Genomic DNA, 16,474 nt, shown 5'->3' with positions numbered 1-16,474 from the left:
AACTCCCCTTTGAAAACCGTTCCGGAAGACCTCTACGGAACCCCAGCGGTCGACTCCAAGGACATTGAGCAGGGTTAGGTCGGTGGAATGTGAATAGTAATTTGATTAGAGGTCGCTTTGGGTGTTTCCGGAAGGGGTCGAGTCAGTTCTCTGGGGTGGAGGAGAGAAAACGAAAGAAGACTATCAAGATTTTCATGGCGGGAGAACCCGGGGAGAGGGGTTCATCAAAAACGCTGCTGCGGGCACCACTTTAGAACAGCGGAGTAAGCTCCTCCCGACAGCGTTAATTTCAAACTGCGCGACCGTTTCTCACCTGCCCTGCGCTTAGGCGGGGGCTGGACCCAATTCTGAGAAAAGAGATACGCAGGACTCGAGCGTTCCGCAATTCACTGCCCCCATTTACGCAAGTAACGTCAAGCACAGCCACTGGCCGTAAACGGGGGGAGGGGCACGTATTTGGCGTAAGGTCGCCGTAGAGCGTTCCCGCCACTGGCGGCGGTTAGGACGTTTACGCAACGGCCTGACGTAAGGGAAGACGCGTTAGTCGGAGGGAAGGTTCTAGAAAAGCGGCGGCAGCGGCTTTAGCGGCAGTAGCAGCATTGCTGGGGCCGGTGTGGAGCTGTTCCTAGCGGCGTTGTTTCCTGAGCAGCGGCAGTTCTCACTACAGCGCCAGGACGAGTCCGGTTCGTGTTCGTCCGCGGAGATCTCTCTCATCTCGCTCGGCTGCGGGAAATCGGGCTGAAGCGACTGAGTCCGCGATGGAGGTAACGGGTTTGAAATCAATGAGTTATTGGAAAGGGCATGGTGAGGCCGTTCGCGCCTCACTAGAATTCGGGTACGCGCCGCCCTGGGAGAGCGCTAGTGAGATTGGGTCGTTCTCGGAGGGTTTGATCGTGAGATTCATTTGAGGGGAGTCGTTGGCGGAGGACTGATTGTACAACGCTTTTCCCACTCAGCCGCCGGGCGCCATTTCCTTTTACTGGGGGTGGGGGATGGGGAATTTTTACATGGCGAACGCAATCCTGTTTCGGTGAAAGTGAGGCGCGGAGGTGGGAATTCTTGTTCCCTTTTTAAAACACGCTGATTTTGGGGCCCCGGCGTTTCCGCCTTTGAGCGTTTCGGTGGCCGTGAGGCCCTCGTGAGTGAGCCTGTGGAGCTTCCCCTCCCCCTCTCCCGGGAACCGGATTTGGCGGCCGCCATTTTCCGCTCTCCCCTGCCTCGCAGCGTTTTTCTTTCAACTCTTGTCAACTTTATTAGTTTGAGCCTTTAGCCGAGAAATTAAAGTAGCTAACTATTTCTTGTTTCTCGGGTTGTTTTCGTATCGTTTCGAGGTTGATTCGGAGTGTTCTGTGAGGTTGCATTTGAAGGTCCTGCGCACCTCGTTAAAGGCTTTCCTTTCCCCTCGATGAAATGGCGCCATTACGTTCTGAAACCACACGGCGGGGGGGGGCGGGGCTGGGCGTTCGCCGGGGCTGCAGTTTACTGTTCAAGAGAAGGTGAAGGCCTTGGGCCGGGTTTAAGGCGAGCCATGTTACAAAGAAACCATTTTGGTTTTTAGCACTTGTTTCTTTGACTAACGGTTTTATCTGTATCTGAAGTGATTAAAAAGGGTAGTGGGATCGCAGAAAATTTTAGAAATACAAAATCAAAATTTGGAGCCCGCGGATTAGTACCGACTACGAGGGTAGCAAGGGGAAGGAGGGTATGGTGGGGGGCGGTGTATTCATTCCGGAATCCTGTCCTGAAGGATTTAAATTGTAGAATTTATTCGTATTTTAAGTAAACGCTTGTACTGAGGGATTTAACTTACATTGGATTTAAAAAAAGGAGCCTTGTACGTGATAAGCCAGCGATTAAGACCAAAGTGGAATAAAAATGACTTTTTCCTTAGTGTTTTACGCTGGTTAAGACATGGCTCGGGCTTTAATGCGTGTATTGCTATGTATAAAACCGTTTTAGGTCTGGGTCGCTACGTATTTGAACTTTATATATGTTTGCAATCGTGGTTGATCACGTTGATAAGCATAAGGTCTCAAGCGAAGGGGTGGGTCCTACCTGGTTATTTTCTTTGATCCTAAAGCACGTTTATAAAATAATTTTGTTTATAATCGATAGAGTGGACATCGGGTAAGTTTGGAAAAAACTGAGGTAAGTAATAAGTTTTTCCTTTTTGTTAGTGATTTGTAAGTAAGAATTGTAGGTGTACAATTTTTTTTTATTCGTGATTTGTTTGGGTTCAAGAGATTTAATTTACTGGCACTCAGAATAAAATTTTGCTTGAATTCAAATATTAAATGCACCACTTTAACAAGGTGTTATTATTTAAATGTCTCATAGATTAATGATTTCAATTTTTTTTAATTTTCAGAATCTTGAAAACTTGCATGTGCAGAAAAAAAAAAATGCCCGACTGGTTGGCTCTTACTGTTTTCTCCCTTGAGCAGTTGGGAGAATATTTATGCTCGGGGGAGAAACCTTCGTAGAACTGTGGTGTAGAGAGCAATGATACTCTTTCATGGGAATCACATATTCCTAGTTTTCAAAATTACATTTATCTTTGTACCTTGTGTTAATACTTTTATTGCAGTTGGTTCTGGACATCATGAACTGTTCTGGTTTTTAAACCTACTTGTCTTAAGCCGTCTTTCCATAACTGACCACCCAAAATAAAGGGTTGTTAATTGAGCACATTAGCTTGCTGGTTTGCAGATGTTAAATTTTAGCTCTGATTTTTTTCCTTTTGACTTAGAAAATTCGAGGCATTTTATGCTGGATAAGTTAGCCACTACATTGAGAATGCCTAAACTTTCGTTGTTTTGATGAACAAGTAAAGTAAATGATGGTATAAATATGTAACTGCTAAATAGTCACAGTGGTCAGTTAAACATTTTTTATGGCTTTTTAAATGTGAGCTTATTACAGGTGAATATATTTTACTCTGTTAGCTGAGTAAGATTTGGATTGTTTCTGTTCTGTCATGTAAATAACAAATGTAATAGTGTCCGCAAAATTGCAGTTAGTCTTAAGTTTTAGAAGACGGTGGAAAAAAAATAAACTGCTTTAGTTAGAATCATTTTAAGGTTATTTTTTGTGTTTGCCTCCAACGTTTACCACAATTTTTAGTGGAGTTTTTACGTTTGGCTACTGCAATTCGTCTTTCCTACTTGAGTTTTTGGTTGGGATGCATTAGAATCACCACCAGAGGGGGCACTTGAGGGAAATTTTTCTTCAGATGTTGAATCCTGAAATATAAATAACAGGTTTTAAGAAACCAGAGTTACTGTAATACTTTCTGAAAAAGTTAATTGAGTGTTTAAAAGCTGACTTCTCTGTTTTTAGATATAAGATTGAATGAAATTTTGGATTTTAAGTTAGTGACTACAGAATTCTTTTTTCCCTAGAAAGTTTAAAAATTATAAGTGATATTAAATTTGTTTAAAATGATGTGAAGTAAATTTAGATCAAGACTTAATGACTTTGAAACTTGTATAGTTAAGTTTGGGCAATTTTTTTGGTGTAACACAGCTAATATGCAGTTTAACATATGGTTTAAATTTGATGTAAGTTTTTTTTTTCCCCCCCAGAAAACTTTAGAAACTGTTCCTTTGGAGAGGAAAAAGGTACTCTGCCAGCAGGTCACCTCATATTTAAGAATTTAATTTCCTGCATACAAAGAGAAAATGTAAATAAAAATTGAACTGGTGTTTTCCTTTGCAGAGAGAAAAGGAACAGTTCCGTAAACTCTTCATTGGTGGCCTAAGTTTTGAAACCACAGAAGAAAGTTTGAGGAACTACTATGAGCAATGGGGAAAACTTACAGACTGTGTGGTATGTTAACTGTGGAAGTCTGCCTGCAGATGTTAGCCTTTTAACTGTGTTAAAAATGTTAAGTGGACCATTAGTAAAGGATCACTTTTTAAAAGTCCTGTTTTAGTAAAAAAAAAAGTAGTCATAGTTCATATTGCTAGTTATAGTGGCTGAAGTTTGGTTTAATGCTAAAATTTCCTGTTTGCTTTGAAGGTGATGAGAGATCCTGCAAGTAAACGATCAAGAGGATTTGGTTTTGTAACTTTTTCTTCAATGGCTGAGGTCGATGCTGCAATGGCTGCAAGACCTCATTCAATTGATGGGAGAGTGGTTGAGCCAAAACGCGCTGTAGCAAGAGAGGTGAGCAAAAACATACTTTGTATAGTATATGTGAAGAAAAAAATGCTGTGCCACTGAAGAACAGAATGCAATTTTTGAAGAACTAAGTTCTTTGTATCCAGTACAGGGTTCTTCCCTTAAGAGTTTTGCTAGGTTTCTGCATGCACCCCCCCCCCCCCCATTTTCAGAGGACTAGGTTCTGGTAAGCAGTTACATTACCTTACCAGGCATGTTATAGTAGGTTATAAGCTCTATATGTACTCAGTGTGCTTTCAGATTATGCTTGTTTGTGGGGTTTTTAATGCACTTTTAAAAATACATGCACTGCTTTAGGAATCTGGAAAACCGGGTGCTCATGTAACTGTGAAGAAGTTGTTTGTTGGTGGAATTAAAGAAGATACTGAGGAACATCACCTTAGAGATTACTTCGAGGAATATGGAAAAATTGATACCATTGAGATAATTACTGATAGGCAGTCTGGAAAGAAAAGAGGCTTTGGCTTTGTTACTTTTGATGACCACGATCCTGTTGATAAAATTGTATGTAAGTATCTATGAGGCACTAGCCTCAATGTTCTTAGGTATGTTTGTGTATGTTGCCAACTACAGCTTATTAGGTAATTTATAACTTGGTTATTATATAGAATGTATACTTAGCAGAGTATGAATTTTTCATTGCAGTGCAGAAGTACCATACCATCAATGGTCATAATGCTGAAGTGAGAAAAGCTTTGTCTCGACAAGAAATGCAGGAAGTCCAAAGTTCTAGGAGTGGAAGAGGAGGTATCTTTAAATTTCGTTTTTTTTTTTTTTCTGTTTTTGTTTAAGTTTTTGTATAAGTACTTATCACTAACCAGGGCATTTATTCTAGGGAACTTTGGATTTGGAGATTCACGTGGTGGCGGTGGAAATTTTGGACCAGGACCAGGAAGTAACTTTAGAGGAGGATCTGGTAAGTTCTAGGGGCTGAAATGGTGAATGTACTTGATTGGAAAAAAATAAGACTAGCTTTTGATGAGACCTAATTTTAAGAAGTTCCTAATAACTTTTAAATACGTTGCATTCTGGTGGGTTCTTCTGATTTTGGCCAGGCTTTAAAAAACAGGGAATGATAGCATAACCATGTATTTATAGATCAAGGATAATCAATTTGCAGAGGTCCTTCTATAGTCTTGAGTTTCAAAAAAGTAAGAATGATGTTGCAACAGGCTAAAAACTATGAGGTGCTCCGGGAGTAGTAAATGAAATTACCAGAGGCTTTACTTTAAGCTTAAAATACCTGTGACTGCTGAAATTTTGGTTGTAACCTTCAGGTGTATTTACCTGAAATAATATCATAATGAGGTACCAACAAACTAGATGGCATGGGCCCATCTAGTATCATTCCTCTGTATAAATAATATGGAGCCTCTTCTGATGCACCAAGTTGAAGGCAAAAAATTGAGGCAGTTGTATTGATATATTTAATTACATGATTTTGTATGTTTATTTTTATGAGTAAATTAGAAACATATAAAGTCCCATCATGCGAGGAGTGGTTCCTAATTAATCATCCAAATGTGCCGATAAGAGAACTTTTGAGAGAAGGAATGTTAGAAATTGAGTGAGGAGGCACCATAATCCTTTCTTTGCATTTGACAGATGGATATGGAAGTGGCCGTGGATTTGGAGATGGTTATAATGGGTATGGAGGAGGACCTGGAGGTCAGTTTCTTAGTTTGGTTTATGTAACATCATCATTGTATATGTCTTTTAGTTGATGCGTATATATTAAATTGTTTAACATATTTTATCCCTTTACTTGCCCAGGGCTTAGGTGATGGTTGAGTTGTTTGGCTTTTCGTACATAATTATTTTGCATTTAAGCCATTGTATCCTAAGGAAAGTATACTAGTAAGTGTCACTGAGGTATTGTAAAATCATATGGTAAATTCTGAACTAGAATTTAAAGATGCTGTCCTATGTTCAAGCAAGAGAATTGGACCTAGCTGTGATATTGTTCATATACTGTGTGTATCTCAAAGGGGAACAAAGGATAGGACTCAAATCAACATGTAGGGTGGGATAGTAGATTTAACAGTAACTATGTCTTAGCACTTTCCTTGATGATGAATCCTCAGGATAACATCCCCCCAAATAGTCTAGGAAACATTTTAAAAGTGTGCTCCTGGACTCATAACATTTGTGAGCCAGTTATGTGTCAGGTGCAAATAGTATTGGATACATACCAGTTTTGTTGTGGTACAGAAAAGGTTGATACTTGGTGACAGATTTCCTAACAGTAAAGGGACATTTAAAAACTGAGTCTACCTATAAGATCTAGTTTTACCACTCATTAGGTGTCACTGTGAGTAAGTTCCTACATCTCACTATTCCAACCTTGCTTTGAAGTTTTAAGGTTTTTGTTTTGTTGTGCTTTGTTTTTGAGAAAGCTAAGTTCTTAGACTTGTTGCAAGTAAATTGAGCTGTACCAGTATTAAGGTTTAGACTTAAATTTATAAAAGTTTGCTAATTTCTGGTCCTCCCCCCATTTCTACTCAGAAGAGGGTATTGGGCACATTATATTTAAGAGACATGGTAATTCACAGGGAAACATGAGTAGTTGGGAATTTAAATCTTTTGTTCCGATGAAGGAATTGTATGATTTTTTTGCTTTCTCCCAGTGACCTACATTGCTTGTTTACCCCCAAGACCCTTGCCCAAAATACACTCTTAAGATCCGATCCTTCAAGAGAAACACTTAAATACCTAGTTTTGGGGAAGAGCTGTGGCATTATAGGTATTTAGATAATCTCTCTACAAATGGTTTTATCCGATTGGTTGTGGGTAGACTCCCCAAGCTCCCAGAACCCGAGGATAAGTATTCTGCCCTTGAGGCTGCTGTAGAAGTGAGTTTGCAGGATGGACGTTTCACTTAATAAAGTGTGTATTTGGAAAGCAGGAAATGGATGTGATAAAAGACAGTTCAAATGGCTTTGGAAGTATTAAGTAATTACTTAAAGGCTTATTTTATAATAGGTGGCAATTTTGGAGGTAGCCCTGGTTATGGAGGAGGAAGAGGAGGATATGGTGGTGGAGGACCTGGATATGGCAACCAGGGTGGGGGCTACGGAGGTGGTTATGACAACTATGGAGGAGGTAATAAATTCACCTGAAACCTTTATGTGGGAATTTGGATTGGAGTTAATGACTTAAAACTTGAGACTTTTCAATGTTGTCATTAGTTGCCTTTAAAAATTGTAGAATTGTAGATAGGTGTTTTGTGTTTTTTCTGATTTGTCTTTGTGGGTTATTTATCTTAAAAGTTTAAGCATGTATCAGTTGTTTGGTGTTTGTATTGTTTTGAGGTCCATAATGCAAAATTAGTATTAAAGTTTTTCTTTACAGGAAATTATGGAAGTGGAAATTACAATGATTTTGGAAATTATAACCAGCAACCTTCTAACTATGGTCCAATGAAGAGTGGAAACTTTGGTGGTAGCAGGAACATGGGGGGACCATATGGTGGAGGTAATTGATAACTAATTTTTGTGTGGTTAAAGGCATTATGCTTTTGTGACTCAAAGGAAGATAGCATTTGTTTTATATTATTTGGGTTAGTATTTCTATCTTATACATTATTACTGAAGTAAATTTTGTGAGAATCCTCCAGAAATACTTCCCAGCAATTTTTACATCAGATTGTGGACAGTTTTTAATAAGACTGAACAGATTTCCTATTCTTCGTGTGCTTTGTTTTAAATCCCTCACCAAGTGGTGGTACGTGGTAGATGACCGTCCAAAAGAATAGCAGCAGTAAAATGTCTTCAGATTTAAAGGAGCAAGTTGTGATAACTGTGAGCCTGAAAATTCATCACTTAAATGATTAGGTTAACTGGAAACAAATAATGGGTTATAATCTTATTTTTATAAGAGTAGATGGCTATGGAATAGAATCAAGTAGGTAGGATTATCATGGGAAACTAAAGTATTTCTCATTTTTTCCAACAATTCAGGAAACTATGGTCCAGGAGGCAGTGGAGGAAGTGGGGGTTATGGAGGGAGGAGCCGATATTAAGCTTCTTCCTATTTGCCATGGGTAAGTAGCTTTTGAGTTTTACAATTATTATTGTCTTGGGAGACCTAGCTGCAGGAGTAAAAGCTTTTTAGGATCATGTTATCTTTCCTAAAAATCTGGTTAGATGGATAATTTCATAACCTATTTTTTTTTTACTCTTTACTTCTGTTGAAACAGGCTTCACTGTATAAATAGGAGAGGATGAGAGCCCAGAGGTAACAGAACAGCTTCAGGTTATCGAAATAACAATGTTAAGGAAACTTATCTCAGTCATGCATAAATATGCAGTGATATGGCAGAAGACACCAGAGCAGATGCAGAGAGCCATTTTGTGAATGGATTGGATTATTTAATAACATTACCTTACTGTGGAGGAAGGATTGTAAAAAAAAAAAAAAAAAAATGCCTTTGAGACAGTTTCTTAGCTTTTTAATTGTTGTTTCTTTCTAGTGGTCTTTGTAAGAGTGTAGAAGCATTCCTTCTTTGATAATGTTAAATTTGTAAGTTTCAGGTGACATGTGAAAACTTTTTTAAGATTTTTCTCAAAGTTTTGAAAAGCTATTAGCCAGGATCATGGTGTAATAAGACATAACGTTTTCCTTTAAAAAAATTTAAGTGCGTGTGTAGAGTTAAGAAGCTGTTGTACATTTATGATTTAATAAAATAATTCTAAAGGAAATTGTGTAATTATAGACTTTTTATTTTAAATAAGTTAAGGAGTGGGTAGTATACTTAAGGTCCATTGCAAAGCTGTTGTTGTATTTGTGTTAAGATAAATGCTGGTCAGATATAAGTGTGTTGTCTGCAATTCATCAGGATTAAATTATCTAGATAACTTAAGGGATATCTCTGCAAGGAGAAACACCTTTTTAGATCTTTTAGATGCTGCTTCTTCAATGCAAGGAAAGGAAATAACCCCAGCGAGGTACTCTTCAGGGACACAGGTCTAGTACAAGAGCCAGTCTTAAGAAACTGTGCTGTTTCTACAAAGCTTTAACTACAGTAGTTATAAGGATGCCAACGAAAGCTGAGGGTGTAGAGCAAAATAGTTCTAAGCTTCAGTTAAACTTCTGTAGGTAAGATCTTATTTACTTTTCCTTTCTTAATTTTCCTCCCCAAAAGATAAACTAATACTCTTCAATGGTCTGTTTCAGTATAGTGGTTCTTATGTAGTTTTAACATAGTTATAAATTGAGTTTAACAATTTTTAAACTCAAAATAATAATTTTATAAACCCTGTTTTCCAATCTGTCATTTACTTAAATTATTTTGGTTGTTTTTTCCCTTTTTTTCCTTCTTTCCCATCCCTTCCCCTTCCATGAAGATTCAGGTGCTTAACATATCATTTTTTTCCCTGCTGGAATTTTAGCAATATGAACCATGGACAAGTATATTCTGCTGCCACAAAGACTGTAAAGTGCTTCATTTCAACAGCTGAGGCAAGCCAAGTGATCATTAATAAAGCTTTTCTTGGTTCCTTCAGTGGTGTTGGTAGTAAAATGGTAGGTAAAAGTTAGGCTGTGCAAGTTCAGTAAATCATAAAATTGTTACACCCTTCTGTATCACATTTCTTGGATCAAGCTTTTTGAGCAAACTAGGGGTTTTTATTAAAGACATTTTGGTCTTCTGTTACTTGATATGGTTCTATCTAATCTTACATGCTTATCAGGATAAGGGACAAGGTAGGGCAAAAAGGTTGAATCTGCTTACAGATAATAGTTTATACTTACAAAAGTGCGTGTCTACATTATAGTCCTGCATGTATCCAGTACTTACAGCTGGATTTCAATTGCCCTACCATATACTAGAGGTATAGGTTGGCTGCTGAAATTTATTTCTTAAAATAATTGTTTTCAGTTTGATCACCTGGCTTTATTGCCTTTTCAGGAATTTGATAATCAGGGCATATTCTCCTATATTTCACCAGTGAGTCTTCTTTGATCCTAGACCACCAGTGAAGTTATTTAGGTTCTTTTGAAAAACATGATAAACTTCTTCAGATACTTTTTTTTTCCTTTGGCAGGAAGGTGTCTTGCTGCAGGTAACTAATGAAGAAGTGGTCAACCACAGAATCTTCAAGAAATAAGAAATTCTGTACCATCTGAAAGTAGTTGTTGTTGGTGCCTTCATTTAAAAAGCACTCTTTAAGATTAAAGGGAAATGTTTTTTTGATAAAATACAAACTTCATTTAGTACAGGTTCTTAACTATAAAACAATTAGAAATTGAGTATTGTCTGTAAAACAGTGACATTCTAAAGTCAGCTAGAGAGATAAATGTATCGTGTTTTAAATTAGGTTTTGTGAGTGGACAGATTAAAATTCTATTTTAAATATAAAGTTTATAAAATAAATACTTTTGTATCCAAATACTTGGTGTACTGTTTACACATAAAATGTGTGAATTTTGTTTTTATAAACATTAAGCTGTCTAAAAGATTGCCATACCCTAAAATTTTGAATAATATCACAAAGGTTTGCGTATTCATATTTGCAGTATTAGATAAATGAGAAAAACTATTGTGGGCGTTGGGTTTTTCTAATAAAATGCCATTCCTCGTACACTATATTCAACATTTGAATACTAGTTTTCTTGCTTTCACATACGTTAAATACTGCTGGTGGCTTTTTAAAATCACAGATTCTAACCAGCTTAGTGTTCCACATAAACTAGCTATGGAAGGCACTGAGTGTAATCTGTCATGGTAGTTAATCTTAAATGACAATTAGTTCAATTGAATTTTAAACTAAATGGTTATCTGGTTATTTTTTGAAAGGGTTAAGCTTGGTTGATAGAATAAGCAGAACAGGAAATCACTTTAGAAGGGTTAACTTAAAAATGTTTTTATTTTGATAGTGGTATAACAGGTAAGTCAAGCTATTGATGGAAATAAGGCTAATAAGCCTAAGTGAAGGAATTGTGAGCTGTTTCCTATTTAAACTAACTGCATACATCATAGGCTACAAAGTTAACTTGGCATCAAATTGAAGTAATCTGATTTTGAAGGTTTTTAAAAATGTGTGTCTACAAAGAAGTTGAACGTTGGAGAACATGAAGGTAAATCAAGTTAACTGCACAACCTTGCTATCTAGCCCTGTTTTAGTGCAGTAACTCCTAAGGTTAAAGGGAATGTCAAATTGAGGGGAAAAAAGTTACATAATGCATTACATAATAGGTTAAAAATGAACTGACTTAAGGGTGTACTACAAGTGTATTAGGTCTTGCTGGGAATTCACTTCAGGCCCTTTTCTCATGTATATATTGATTTTTTTCCTTAAGAAAATAAAATTTAGGGAATAAATTCAAATAACTGTCCTAAAGGCAGGAAATCACATTGAAGTTTAGGGGTGCTGGGTTTTCACCTCTGGGTTATCCCCCCAGTGCTGCAGAACAAATAGCTGCAAAGCTTAGGACAGTGGCACAACAATGAACACTTTTTTGCCTTGTACAGTGTGGGCTGTTTGGAGCAACTTGGCTGTGTGGTTCCAGCTGAGTCTCAAGGTTACAGTCATGGGAAGACATGTCTGGTTGAAGAACTTGGCTTCCAAAATGTTTTAAAGGGTTGACAAGTTGGTGCTGGCTGCTGCCTTTCCCTTGAGTGATTCAAGAGCAAAAAAAAAACTGATGTAATTTCAGAAGTCATACTATCCTAACACAATGTGGGATGGTTTTCAAGAGCACGATTCAAGAGGGGTAAGGATCATTGAGCACTGTGTTGGGCAGTGGATACTGCACTAAACGTTTTGTGTTGTTTTTAATACAACATTTCTATGAAACTGGTTGGCTCATTCGTGCACATAGCATTTTGGAATGTCCAATTTGTCCCATCAGTACAAATTAGGTTGCTCTGAGCATGTTTTTCATCATGCTCAGATGTAAAATTCAGGTTTCAGGAGGAGAATCAAGTCTTAAGACAGCTGTGGTGTTTGGCAGTTGATAGTAAAAAAAAAGTATGTACCTTTGCAGATGGGAAAGTCACTTAATTTTTACCTAAAACACTGCATGTACTTCAGTTTCAATCACTGAGTTAACAATTGATTAAAAGGAAGGACTTGGACCCGGTTCAAATGGAATGTAGGTTTGAGCCAGTCTTCTGTGAAGTGCAAGGTAGAAGGTGAAACTGCTAAGACTGGTATGACTTCACAGTTGTCATTGGTCCCCTTTCAGATTTTTGTCCACACCAAATGCCAGGCACTGTGGGGCACAACAGTCCCTCTTGCCTTCGATCTGTTGGGATTGTTTTTCAAATCAAGGAAGTATTAATGAACTGTATCTGTTTATCTTTTATCTTGGTTAGATATAACAAAAAGTTGATCAAATGCCTGTTCACAGCTTGGTTCTGTAAAATGCATAGGGCATTAATGAGAACTTAAAGATCAGCTCTATGATGATCCAAGATGGTAGGCAGAAAAATACCCTGCTTACAGTTCCAGCTTATGTGCCACGAATCCAGTAAGTTTAGATGTGCTTTTGAGTGATAATTGCCATGGAACTAGCTCATGGTAAATTGGACGGTCACTGAATTTGAGTGTTGGTAGTCTAATCCACCTTTGCTAACAGTGCCTCAGATACCTTTCAGATTTAAGCATGAACATTTTGACTCCCAGCTTTCTCCACACTGCATATTGTTATTTTATTGCCTATCTGATGTTCTGTCATTTACTGTGGTCTTAATACTTTCATTGGTTTGGGAAGAATGCAGTCTGACAGACCTTAAGTGTTGAGTGAATAAGGCCACTGTAACAGTTTTGTACAAATACATAGGAATTAGTTTTTAAATTTACTTGATTTTTGTAACATGCCCTGAAGCTGTAATCTAGATAGATACCTGAGAGCTTTTCTTGCAGAAATGCACCCTGTGAACAGAGTAATCAAACCAATTGATCATTAATGAAGTGGTTATTGAAAGTAAATTTTTGCATCTAGAAGTAGTTGCCTTCAAATCTAGAGCTTCTAAAAGCGCTTAGGACTAGCATGAAATGGAAATTTTTATTGTTAAAAAATAGAGCATGTTATTTTCATTTAGAAATGAAAACTGCATTCCTGTAGCCCAGGATAATACTTGGGACTTGTGATATTCTATGTTTTAAGAAAAGCACGTGATTCTTCTAGAAATATTTGGCCTTGATTGTGAATTAAACATTAGACCAACAGGGTATGTGTTAATCTTGTTTTCCAAATTTGGCAGTGTTGGTGATTTGATTATAGCTATCATTGGGCAGTTCAGTACCCTGTTTGCCATATTTCTAGGATTGATTAGTATTTGGCTCATTTTCAGGTCCTCCTGACCAGAGTCTATTCCTTGTGTGGCTTTATAACAGTAAGCTTTGATTTTATTTTGGTGAAACCTCAGTGTTTTAGGATATGGTGTGAATTTGGCAGTTTTATTGGCTGCATCCTCAACCTGAAAAACGCCTGTTTCTTGTTGCATGAAGTTCTGTTTCCCTGTATATTGGTAGCTCCATTATATCTAGTTACAGGAGGGAGGCATGCTGAGGTTTCTTAGCCCCAGGCATTCAAAGGGCTATTAAAGGCCAATATATACTCATTCTAAAGCTCCCTTCTTGATATCTTGATGAGACCTTGAAAATGTATTTGGTTTTTGCTTTATATCAGCGTCCCATTACTACATGTGCCTCAGTTTAGCTTGCATCTCATTGATTTATATACACTTCCAAATGAAAATAACATGCTCTATTTGCTAGATTTTCACATTTCTGAATGTGAGTATTTTGGAGGGAAACTTAGCAAAAAAGTAAAATTTGCTTAGAATATTGGTATAAAATAGAAAAATTTTAGAATATAAATTCAAATATAAAATTTATTTCTACAGAAAGTAAAGGTTATAAATTAAGTATTCATAGAATTAAACTAAAATAGCTTTTGAAAAGCTATCATACTTCAGTACTACTGGATGAAACGTTAAGGCATTTAAAGTCAAAACATACATTCTTAAAATAATTTACATGTGCAATATGTGCTCTTTCTGAAGGGGCAGTCTTTCACCAGTTTTTCAGATATTACCCTATTACATTTCTGAACACACTGTGAATCTTGCATATACTGTAGTTTGGAGTACTTTGTGAAACGCCATGGCTTCTGCAAATTTCCCAGAAGTCTGATCTTCAAGAAGTTGAAACCTCTCAAAATGTAGTAAGTGGTTGATTTCAGTAGCAGTACAACACTTCATGGGAGTAAAAATTGAAGCTGTTTCAATGATTCGTGATATCACCAGTTTGTGAATACACACTATTTTAGCCATGTAATGGGAGTCCATCTTCAATTTCTTCTCACTTTTTCTTTTTCCCTTTTTCCTTTTTGTGGCCTGAGGTCACCAGTTCCTTGGGTACAATCAAAACACTTCCATCATGACCACACTGCAGAGCATACTGGTTTGGATTGACTGGCCTACCTTGGTCATCTCTCAACCTACTGAAAATATCGTGATAAAGATCATGCAGTTTCTGTTTCATTATGTTAATAGCTTTGTTACACTGGGCCTGCTCTCTCTTTAGAGTTTCCTTTTTTGCTTGCAAGTTAAAGACATCATCTTCTAGATTCAAAATTATATCTAATTTGCGTTTACGACAATTCTGAGCTGCCACCTTATTTTTTCCTCTTCTTCTGATATCACGGATGAGTGATACTTGTAAGTCTGTCAGATAGTACCTGCTTAGCATGTTGTTGAAAGAATCAACAGGCATGCAGACAATTTCATCTATAGAAAAAGGAATATGTAGAGCTTTAGCACGGTGTTCATCACGGCTTAAGTTTCTATCTGTATCATTGAGGCCCTTATTCCTTATTTTCTTAGACTTCTCAGGCCATGAAAGAGATTCAGAAGTGGATTCCATTGCACTTGACTGTAAGTGATAAGTGTGGTTATGCAGTATGTGTTGAAATTCAAGTTCTCCATGTAAACCAGAATCACTGTGATCCATGTGACAAAGCTTACCAGGCTCAGGGTAGCTGCCTCCTACGGCTCCTAAGTCATGATGGGAAACAGATTCAAGGTCACTAGTACAGCCTATAGCACCTTCATCACAGATACAGTGAGAGGAATTAGACTTTCTGACGGAAGTGCTACAGTGATTTGAATTTAAGGCGAGTCCAGAATCAGAATCTGGTTCTTCAAAAAGTTGAGAAACTTCCATTGGATCAAAACCTTCCATGGCCAAAGATAATAAATTTATGTCATCAAATATGTTTACATCCAGGTCATACAGAAGGTCCTGGCTTGTTAGATTCCTCATCTGATTATCAACAGGTAGAAGAAATCCTGTCAAATTAGTTCCAGGAAAGGTCTGCTCAGGACTGGTGGAAGAATTTAACTGCAGAAAAGACTGAGGTGGCTGTGAATTTCTAGTTACTGTATCTCTTCTAAATGTATTATTGGAACACAGTAACATGGCCTCATGGAGACTCACATCCTGACTTACAGCCTGGCTAAAATCTACATTATAATATGAAGAATTCATGCCATCATTGCCACTGCTGGGAAGAGGTGGGATATCTCCTAGTGAGATGCCCTGAAAAAGGAAGAGAAAACATTTTAAACATGCATAACAACAGCAGTTGTATTATGTAACAACGCTTTCTTGCTTTTGTCAATTCTACACTAATGAGGACATGCATTGTCTACAAAACTTTTCCCAGTTAAAGGCAATACAATAATGGGATATGAGCCCAAATCAACAGAATATGCTGTATTTAGGAAAAGAATTGGTCTGAGTATCCTGTAACTTAGTATATAAAAATCTGTCTCATTTTGTTACTATAATCTAATACTATGATCTTATTCAGTATTTAGGATACAATTCTCATCCTAGCTTTTGATAATCCACACTGTGGAGGGCCAGTAGTCTGTGGCAGGAGAGGAGTGTTTCAGGGGAATGCTTTAAAAAAAAAAAAAAATTTAAGTAGACTAAGAAATCAGAACTGGAGAATGTTACATCTTTAACATAAAGGTAAAGTTTTAAGTCAGTCATAGAATACTAGGTTGAAAACTTTTAAGACCCTCCCTTTTAAACCAGCTAATGACTGGATCCCTTTCATAACATTCCCCACTCGTGTGTTCACTCAATGCTCAGATAATTATAATTACAAGGAACTGAAAAATTGATGATCAAGAACACAGAAAAAGTTAACTTCTTTTAAACTAGACAGGGACCTAAGATTGTATAGTCCAGTCAAAAGAATTATGAGATCTCAATTCTATTTCTGTTCAGAATGTAGAAAGCCACAAGAAACTGTAGCTCCCATCTATTTTGAT

General features: G+C 37.4%; 2 protein-coding genes across 9 annotated transcripts in view; one reads left to right on the top strand and one right to left on the bottom strand.

Moving 5' to 3' along the window:
* The first annotated feature begins 521 nt into the window (after positions 1 to 521).
* HNRNPA2B1 (heterogeneous nuclear ribonucleoprotein A2/B1) lies at positions 522 to 10,768 on the top strand. Of its 7 annotated transcripts, none has more exons than XR_005217038.1 (13): positions 522 to 764; positions 3,585 to 3,620; positions 3,718 to 3,828; positions 4,021 to 4,167; positions 4,480 to 4,690; positions 4,828 to 4,929; positions 5,018 to 5,098; positions 5,788 to 5,850; positions 7,165 to 7,284; positions 7,534 to 7,656; positions 8,142 to 8,224; positions 9,573 to 9,642; positions 10,227 to 10,768. XR_005217038.1 is itself a non-coding variant. In XM_037836930.1 (12 exons), the coding sequence occupies exons 1-11, from the start codon at positions 759 to 761 to the stop codon at positions 8,201 to 8,203; spliced, it is 1,062 nt and encodes a 353-aa protein (XP_037692858.1). In that variant the 5' UTR covers positions 522 to 758; the 3' UTR covers positions 8,204 to 8,224; positions 10,227 to 10,768. The 7 variants fall into 7 exon arrangements, 4 of the variants coding, with proteins under 4 accessions (XP_037692858.1, XP_037692857.1, XP_037692860.1 ...); XR_005217037.1 differs by having other exon boundaries at positions 9,573 to 9,705; XR_005217036.1 differs by having other exon boundaries at positions 9,077 to 9,705.
* Positions 10,769 to 11,034: 266 nt separating this feature from the next.
* The window catches only part of NFE2L3 (nuclear factor, erythroid 2 like 3), a 71,966-nt gene continuing 66,526 nt past the window's right edge, over positions 11,035 to 16,474 (bottom strand). For both annotated transcript variants that reach the window (XM_037836927.1, XM_037836928.1), the window contains one exon: positions 11,035 to 15,731. In XM_037836927.1, the coding sequence (XP_037692855.1) occupies positions 14,493 to 15,731 (1,239 nt within the window). In that variant the 3' untranslated portion in view covers positions 11,035 to 14,492. The remainder of the gene's footprint in view (positions 15,732 to 16,474) is intronic.

Source organism: Choloepus didactylus, chromosome 5, assembly GCF_015220235.1.
Source record: "Choloepus didactylus isolate mChoDid1 chromosome 5, mChoDid1.pri, whole genome shotgun sequence".
Lineage (NCBI taxonomy): Eukaryota > Metazoa > Chordata > Mammalia > Pilosa > Megalonychidae > Choloepus > Choloepus didactylus.
Note: the sequence above shows the minus strand (reverse complement) of the source record. Positions and strands in the feature narration are given on the sequence as shown.

Coding starts and splice junctions, on each gene's coding strand:
- HNRNPA2B1 (XM_037836930.1), top strand. Junction 4,691..4,827: donor TCCTGTTGATAAAATTGTAT/GTAAGTATCTAT, acceptor TTTTCATTGCAG/TGCAGAAGTACCATACCATC. Junction 7,285..7,533: donor TTATGACAACTATGGAGGAG/GTAATAAATTCA, acceptor TTTTCTTTACAG/GAAATTATGGAAGTGGAAAT.